At 44.9% G+C, this 9,201-nt stretch overlaps 1 protein-coding gene across 1 annotated transcript in view; it reads right to left on the bottom strand.

Annotated features, from left to right (window-relative positions):
• Positions 1 to 5,640: 5,640 nt before the first annotated feature.
• Positions 5,641 to 9,201, bottom strand: part of grm8a (glutamate receptor, metabotropic 8a) — a 119,567-nt gene continuing 116,006 nt past the window's right edge. The window contains exons 8-9 of the mRNA XM_076297069.1: positions 7,060 to 7,306; positions 5,641 to 5,801 (exon numbers count right to left, since the gene is read on the bottom strand). Of these exons, the coding sequence (XP_076153184.1) occupies positions 5,752 to 5,801; positions 7,060 to 7,306 (297 nt within the window). The 3' untranslated portion in view covers positions 5,641 to 5,751. The remainder of the gene's footprint in view (positions 5,802 to 7,059; positions 7,307 to 9,201) is intronic.

Raw genomic sequence — 9,201 nt, 5'->3', positions numbered from 1 at the left:
TTGGGCAAAGATGGCCGTTTTGGTTCTTTTTTGTAAGCGAACTTCAGAGGTCTATTGGTTTCCGTAGTGGAGCTTGTAGGTTTCTCCATTAATATTCTGTGATGGATGAGAGGTCTGTTTGATGCAGGGTCGTATTTAAATGCTACTGGCTGATCATACTGGCTTTAGACTCTAGGCCGAGGTAAAAGTCATGTGTATTGTGTATTAGCTGACTTATGTAGGTGGTGACTCTCCCCACCGATGGCCTGCATTGCAGGGAAGGACATTACTGTTCTGTGCAGAACTCGGCATGACGCTGACAGGGTTGACGTGTGCTTTCCCAATTGATCCTGAGAGACTCATTCCTCTCTCACTCCGAGTTCTTCGCTCTTTGGTCTCGGGCTTGAAAGACTCGTATCCCTCATGGCCACGAGAGGCAGATAGATTGGAATCGATATGCCGCATATCGCCCGAAGGTCAAAAAATGAAGTTTCCATAGCAGTTGAAAGACTTTGGGGATTTCACATCTCAGCAAAATATGATGTTGAGATATTTTACACAGTCAAAAAAAAATTGGACTTGTTTTCCTCAAATAAACAAATTGAATAACATGACTTTTTCTGTATTCACAGAGTCCCTGCTAATAAATTACTAAAAAACGATCGATTGCTCTGTTAGCATATCCTATAAGCACAACCACTTCAGTAGATGTGTCTACTCCAGATGTTTCATTATTTCTGCAAGTGACAACCTTAGTCCCCTCAGCTGCCAATCTGATTCGCCCTGGTACGTCGGCCTCTCATAGAGCTGAAAGGAGAGAACACCTCCTCTTGCCACCATTATTAAAAGGCATAACAGTTCACAGCCTGAGATGGTCCAATGGCAAATCACAGCTTCAACTCTGCTGTCAGGCTGTGGTGTTGGATTCAAATGACTGCAATTTTAAATGGGATTATACATCAATTTCACATGGTTATTAGGCTGCCATGACATTAACATCACTGCAACTCAAGGCGGCGAATCTCATTACGGTCATGCCACTGACATGGTGTGTAGAAATTAATTTGTCTGGAATAGACGCCTTTGATGAAACACAATACACTCAACTTTTCAAATCTAATCACCATTTCTTTCTGTCTATCTCTCTCTCTCTCTCTCTCTCTCTCTCTCTCTGTGTGTGTGTGTGTGTGTGTTTCTGCTTCCTTGCTCTCTCCATTATGGACTACTGTGAGGTGACAGAGCAGAGCGGAATTACAGTCCCTGCAAAAGATTTCTTCATTTCTTAAATGCCGCTTATAGTAAGTGTGCTATCAGTCCCTTTTAGATTTGAAGAAAAATATATCTAGTGCTTGTCTATATAGTGCACTTGTATAGCCTGTATGTATGGAAAAAGAGAGAAACACATTTCCTTCTCATTGCATGCTTTAAAAAAAAATAATGAGCAATACAAGTCTTTCTCTTAATCTTGTTTACCTTTTTCCACTCGAGACTCAAAGAACATTGAGTGCCCTGTCTCTTACTGCAGAAGAGGACAATGAAGCTGATCCCTCTATAAAGAAAGGCGCATGTCATTCATGCCCCCCCCACCCCGCTCTCAGAATGACACTGGAAAGCTGTCATGTGTATAAACTTGGATTCAAAATACTTACAGGCATATGAAAATAGAATATACTCATACTTTTTCTCCAACCAAAACATAATACATAATCAATGACTCAGCTAATTGTGAATGACAGGACCTTGTTGAGTGTAGTAGTAGTCTGTCTGCCTTATCTATTTAACCCTTATCTTATAAGTTTTGTCAGTAATATGCCGCAAATCTCCTACCTGTACTGTCATCAGGAGTAGTATTGCTTCTCCCATTAAGGACATCTGTCAGTTGCCAGCTCGGAAACTGACGGAGAGTTACAGCATCCCACCTCCCTGGGATGTACGCCTTCACTGGAGACTGGATCTCAACTACTTGTTGTTCCCTCTCCAGTGCTGTCAAAACGTTGGCTTTCACTTGTCAGTGATTTTCATGCCCCCCGGCATGAAATGTTGGCCTTAATGGGCTGCTGTTTGAGCTATCAACAGTAATGAATGGAATGTGGCATGTCTGGGGGGGGTTTTGAAGGCAAATAGAAGGCATTTTTGTGCTCTTTGTGTAAATTATATGTAATCAAAGTGAGTCAAATTTCTCATCAAAATGGCTGTCGTGAGAAACAACAGCAAACTCGATAGCAGTGCCAGTAACAGGCAAACTTTTCTGTCTATTCAGTCAGACAAAGAATGTTAATATCCTGTGTGCGCTCCACTCATCTCATCTCGTCTCAAACAGGAAGCAGGAAGCAGCAGTCTGGATCGCGCTCCCCGCACACAAAAGCGCCGTTCTGCTGTTTACACAGCGCGCTATTCCCGCGTGGCCTTCGCCATAATTAGCGAGACGAAGCTCGGCTGCCTCTTCCTCTCGAGGAGCTGGCTGCCATGGCGATGACTGACAGGTGTGGCATTTTTGACAGCGCCGGCGTCCCAGGTGTTGTGTTTTGCTAAATGCTTTGGAAGGCACTCATATGTTCAGCGTCTCATTTGAAGTGGTAAGGGAGTGGGGGTGTGTGAAAGTCACAGAAGCATACTCCCACAAGCAAACACACTCTCTCTCTCTCTCTAACACACACACACACACACCTCAAACACATAAAACAGACAAACACACACACACAAGCATATAAAACACAACACACACACACACACACACACACACACACATACAAACACATAAAACACATTCACACACACACACTCACACATAAACAAACACATAAAAAACACTCACACACATAAAGCAGACACAGTTCTGAAATATGAAATTATATTTCAGCAATGCCCACTGAGAGTTTGTCGTACACCTCCACTCGGCCTGGTTGGAGCCAACCAACAGTTTCACTATTCCTTTCGCCTCGCCTTTGCTTCAAAGGTCAGTCAGACACTTTTCACAGCAAGCGCTTCACCTGTCTGTTTTTTAATACTATTCCTCGGAGAATCGTGGCCAGCAGAAGCTGCTAGACACACACTGTGCGGCTGCATTTTTCCTCTCCGGCCTGGAAGCTTGGAGATTGTACCTGTTCCCATGCAGGTCCTTTGGGAATCCCTGCTGTAGGGGCCTATAAACAACAGCGTGCTTGAGGGGAAGGGATCGTAAAGAATGAATTTGCACTGTGTCCAAACTGGTGTGGTGGAGAATAGGTAATATGAGTTAAAAAAAAGCTTCCTCCCTGGTCTAAGGAGTGGCAGGACTGTCTAACCGCAAAAAAACAATCATAGATAATATCTTGCGCTCTCCCAGTTGGTATTTGCGTTCATCTTTGACATTTGTTTTATTCGCACAGAAAAGAAAAGCGTGACGAATTGTGACGGAGAGACAGTATTGTGTCAGTACACGTCTAATGCATCAGAGCTCAGTCAAAGTGAAGTGTTGTGTGGCAGAAAGAGCGTGGACACACTCTATTCACATTGACACTAATATAAAGATCACGGTCAACATGCTAACGTCACATCTAGTGTCATGGCAACCCCAACCTGTGTAGTGTTGTTCTTGCTATAGAAATGAGTATCTGCCAGGTTAAAAAGGAGAGTGAGAGACAGAGAGAGAGAGAGAGAGAGAGAGAGAGAAAGAAAGGGGGAGGCCAGTCTAACTCCTTGCTACCTCAGATAGCAGGTAGTGATGGAATTCTGTGTCCCTCTTTCCTGACACAGCTGCCAGTAATTGAATTAGCTGTCTGGAGATAATGAGGATTAGCACCAAACTAGTCTTCAGAGGTGTCCTTGCTTCCTGGCTTCTGATGAATGGCACTGCTTGGCCCCGAGCCGTACTCTCTATATAATAAACTGACATTCTACCGCGCCATTTCACGTCATTCATGTCTTATTATTGACCCGGGGTCCTTCTGATAACACCTTGATCGCCGCAGTTTTATCCTGAGAAGCTTTTGATGGTTCTTTTTAAGCCAATTACGGTGACTCAGCTGTGTACGAGCTGTCGAGGATGAGATGTCATCTCCTAGACTAAAAAACAAAAACAAAGCACACTTTGGCATAAACATCAGTCAAAGCCTACACTGAAATCAATCTGGGGGGGAAAAAACTGATTTAGTGGAACTCATTACACAGTCAGGCCTGACCACCTTATTCAGTGAGATCGATCTGGACTCTCTGGTGACAAAAACCACCGAACCGGCGCAGTCCACTTTCCTTCCAGCTCCTGTTGAATTCGGACTTTCGGACTTCCGGTGTTTCCTACCACATTTGGACTAGTACTTATAATGTTAGCATTCCTATCCTTTAGTAATAGTATTGACAAATGTAGTAGTAATTCCTAGCTAAGGTCTCCTCTGCTCTGTAGTTTGAATGTTGCACTTTTGTACAGTACTACTTTGAATAAAAGTGTCAGGGACGGAGAGTGTGTGTGAGTGAGTGTGTGGGTGTGGACAGGGACACACACACATTTAGATTGACACATTTTGCATAGAGGACGGGACTGTGGAGCTGTTTGTTTGAATACTGTAAGACTGTAGCCTGCACTGAAGAGAGAAAAATCAATGGGAGCAATTCAATAGGAACCAAATGGAGAGAGGGGTCGGGAGGGTGGGTGGGGGGAGGGGGTGGTGACTGAGTGTGTGTGGGGAGGTAAGATTCAATTTTGGCATAGGTTGCGGTGGAGTTAATGATTTCGTTCAGACAGCAAAGGAAAGTACCATTCAAAAGTGCGCTACAATAACTAAGTATGAGAGAAAGAAGAGTATTGATCTCCATAAACCATGTTGCAGGCAGGTTACCTTTGGAGCCTTCAAAGACACATCGAACACCGCTAAACATTTGCAAAACATTCCTTTATTATAAATAAATCATTTGTATAAAAACTGGCATGCTTCAACCATAGCATTTACAGAGTTACAACCCAGGGCTACAATCCAGTTAGCCATATACAATAGACATCTCATCCCATTATGCAGATCGAACAACGTGGAACAAGAATGAAAAATCTTCACAACCACAAAAAATACTTACAAGTAGAATAACAACAAACATGATCAACTCTGATATTTTTCATATCTGATATTTTTTTGCACAATTTTTAAAATTCATTTAAACTTCTTTTTAAACGTCTTTTCCCACTTTTCTCTGTTTGTACTGTATAACGTTTTACACTGGTTGTTTGTTTCTTTTCTTTTTCATTTTTTTATGTATGTTGGTTTGTTTGTCCATTTGTGTTTGTGTGTATAAGTGTGTGTGTGTGTGTGTGTGTGTGTGTGTGTACATTGTGTGTGTGTGTGTGTGGTGTGATGTGGTGTGATTGTGAGCCCATTTCTCAGTCTCACATTTTCTTTGATTTTGTTCTCTTTTTTTGTCAAACGATGAGTCTTTTCATGTTTCTCTTTTTGTTTATTAATTTCTTTATTTCTGTATTATTATTATATATTTTTTTTCTTGCATGGCAGGACGGGTAGCTCCATGACAGAGCAGCAGCCTCTTGTGTGAGGCTCTCCATGCCCAACACACCCCCCCCTCCTCCTCCTCCTCGTCCTCCATCCCGTCCCCCACCACTGGGGCTGGAGGCTCAATGCTGGGGAGAGATGTTAGAAATAAAGTCTCATGCTTGGTCATTCGCTCGCTCACAGAAAGCTCTCCTCCTCTTCCTCTTCCTCCTCCTCCTCCTCACGACGAAAAAAAAGCAGTGGGGGTGTCGTCCTCAGTGGGGGGGGGTAGGGGTCCCTCCGTGGTTGTGTCCCCCACTCAGATGCCATGATTGCTATAGCTGACGTACGTCGTCTTGGTGGAGGAAGCTGCCAGGAGTAGGAAAGACGTTAGAGAAGGAGGGATCGTCTTTGACTCAGAACGAATCTGTATACCTGTGCTTTAGTAGTTTCTATACGTATTTATTTTTGGTGAAAAAGGGGAAAGGAAGAGAGGGAGGGGGTTGTATTTCTGTCAGGCCACATGACTTCAGATGCCCGTTTCATTAGAAAAAAAAAAAACATCCGCTCATCACCACTCTCTTCTTATTTTTCATAAACATGTCAGCTCGAGCTCTGCAGTTCCAGATGCTATGCTGGCTGAAACTTTTCTTTTGTCTTTATCTATCATAACAAAAAAGTGTGTAAATGCAATATGCCAGAAGAACGAAAAAAAAGTAATCCAACATCTGAAAAAAAAAAATGGTATACTTTTTTCTTTGCTTTGTTTAAAAAAAAAATCTAAACCCCAACACTTGTGCTCCTCCCATCTGCAGAACTCTAACGAGTAAATAAATGGAGATTGACCTTCGCCGTTGCTCGGAAACCAAAGTGCTGACAGCCAGACAGTAGCGAGTGTAAAAAAAAAAACGCTTTCATGTCTGACAGGGGAACGCAGCACCTGCAGCACAGAACAAAGTGATTGGCTTAATTACTTCAAAGACTCCCATTCCCCCTCATACAGCGTCAGATCACCTCGGAATGATTAAACACTGTCAAACACGGTCGATAATCCTCAACATGGTGGTGAGGGGTGGTGGGGTGGGGCAGAGCAGCTCAAAAACAAGACAAGTGGTAGAGGTGGAAGGGGAGGGGTAGCAAGGTTGGGGAGGGAGGAGGAGGGGGGGGGGGTTCAATCGTGGCAAAGAAGTGCAGTAGTTCTTTCTTTCTCAAGTGCAACAGTACAGTTAAGTGCTGTAAACTACTCGGATACAAATACAAATAAACATGCATACGAACACACAGGCAGTACAGACGAAGCAGTACGACATCTCCATGGCAACTGATATGGAAACATCAGTTTAAAGAGTGGTGCAGTATCCGGATGTTTCCATATTCACAGGGAAAAAAAAAAACAACGACAAAAAAACAAAAAAAAAACAAAGAAGAGAGTAGATCTGGTGGAGGGAGTGTGTGTGTAAAGGGATGAATAGGCAAGGTGGCTGCAGAAAAGAAGGGGATTGCGGTTGAATCCAAAGTGGATACAGTGAAAAACACTTTGCCTTTATTCCTCCCTCCTTCTCTCTCTCTCTCCCTCTCTCTTTCGTTTTTTTTTTCCTTTTCTTTTAAGTGAGCAGCGAGTACTCACTGTTGGTCTCCATGCTCTCGCAGAGCTCCGTTTTGACCTCTCCGTTAGGCCGGTCGCCGGCCTTCTGGGTCAGCTTGCCGGACATGGTGGCGGCGGTGACGATGGCCTTGAAGCTGCGCTTGCGCTTGGGCACGTTCTGCTCCGGGTGGAAGATGATGATGTACACCTTGGGCATGTAGAGCATCCCCAGCGACACCGAGGCGCTCAGGCTCATGGAGATGGTCAGTGTGGCCGTCTGGATGTACATCTGAGGGGGCCAGGAGAGGAGGATGGAGAGAGAGAGAGAGATGAGGAGAGAGATAGATAGGGGAGGGTGAAGAGAGAGGGGGGGAGGGGAGGATGAAGAGAGAGGGGGGGAGGGGAGGATGAAGACAGCGAGAGAGTGAGAGAGAGAGGGGAATGAAGATAGAGAGAAAGAGATGGATAAGGGAGAGTGAAGGGAGAGAGAGGGGGTGAAGACAGAGAAAGAGAGAGAGAGAAAGAGATGAAGAGAGAGAGCACGATGGAGTGAGAGGGGGGTGAGAGAGTGATGAGGTAGATACAGTCAGATAGAGAAGGGCGACAGAGAGAGATAGGAGGAGAGAAAAGGATGGAGAGAGATAGAGGGGGAAAAGGTAGAGGAGGAGAGGCAGACAGAGGAGGGAGAGAGATGGAGAGAGAGTGAGAGTGACAAGGCAGAGGTAGACACATACAGATGGAGTGATAGAGAAAGGGACAGAAAAAGAGAGAGCCAGACAAAGGGTTGGAGTAATAGATAGATAGATAGATAGATAGAGAGAAAAAAAAGAACAGATATTTTTGACAAGACAGAAATGGAGTGAAAGAGATGGAGAGATAACAGCAGTAGTGAGAAAGAGTGAGAGAGAAAGAGAGCGGAAAAAATAGATTAGGAACTTGCACCAGTGATGAGGTCACAAGAGCCAGAGTATGTGTGTGTGTGTGCATGCGTGAGTGTGTGTGTGTGTGTGTGTGTGCATGCGTGAGTGTGTGTGTGTGTGTGTGTGTGCATGCGTGAGTGTGTGTGTGTGTGTGTGTGTGCATGCGTGAGTGTGTGTGTGTGTGTGTGTGTGTGTGTGTGTGTGTGTGTGTGTGTGTGTGGTAAAAGGACAAAACACCTCCGCATAGTGTTTGAGCTTGTCTCCAGCTGCTCACGAGCCCGCACTGGGCAGATGGTGGATTTTTACCTGTGATGTGATCTCCACCTGTTTAGGTTTGCCCAAACCGTTTGATACGCTCCATAAGCTCTATATACGGCTCAACAGGGCATTACAATCCCCTGTGTACGGCACTGTGAATCATGCAGACTCCCAACAGTCAAAACTCCTCTCTCTCTCTCTCTCTCTCTCTCTCTCTCTCTCTCTCTGTTTTCTTTCTCTCTCCTCTCTGTATTCTTTCTTTCTCTCTCCCCCTCTCTCTCTTTTCTCTTCTCTCTTTCTGTCTCCCTCTCTCTGGGGGAAGCTGACGGAGTGATTCACCTAAAGGAAGCCACCGACAGCTTTTCTCAAGACCTCATTACACACGGTTCTTATCAACACACCTGTCAGAAAGTCCAGTGACAACCTGATGTACCGAAACGCTGCACAGCCAATTCTGTCCAGACACACGAACATGCACAGGCCCACATACACATACCTACACACACACACACACGTGTTCACGCACACACACACGCACACACGCACGCAAACACTCCTCCAGGGGTAGCCACTCATCTGTATCCGTGTCTACAGCGGGCGGTAAAATTAGAGCGAATGCCTCCTAGCAGATGGCCAGTCACGCTTCAGTCAAAAACACAGGCTAGGCTAAGGCAGGCCAGACACACATGGAAGCTCCAGCCAATGGAAACACAAACAAATACACAAGCACACAAACACACGTGCACGCACACACACACACACACACACACACACACACATGCACACACACACACACACACACACACACACACACACACACACACACACACACACACACACACACACACACACACACACACACACACATGCACGTGGTGATTTATGGGGTAATGCTAACTACAGGTCTGGGTCAATGTGGGCCAGGGGGCAACCGTAAGGCGAAAAAAAAACATCATGGGAACTTTAGAATAGACTCTGATCATCAATGACAATGATAGTCAGTAAG

Source organism: Alosa pseudoharengus, unplaced genomic scaffold (assembly GCF_046254945.1).
Source record: "Alosa pseudoharengus isolate Yale_2024_CS ecotype anadromous, Long Island Sound unplaced genomic scaffold, YU_APseudo_1.1 YU_APseudo_1.1_scf_20, whole genome shotgun sequence".
In the NCBI taxonomy this organism is placed as follows: domain Eukaryota; kingdom Metazoa; phylum Chordata; class Actinopteri; order Clupeiformes; family Clupeidae; genus Alosa; species Alosa pseudoharengus.
Note: the sequence above shows the minus strand (reverse complement) of the source record. Positions and strands in the feature narration are given on the sequence as shown.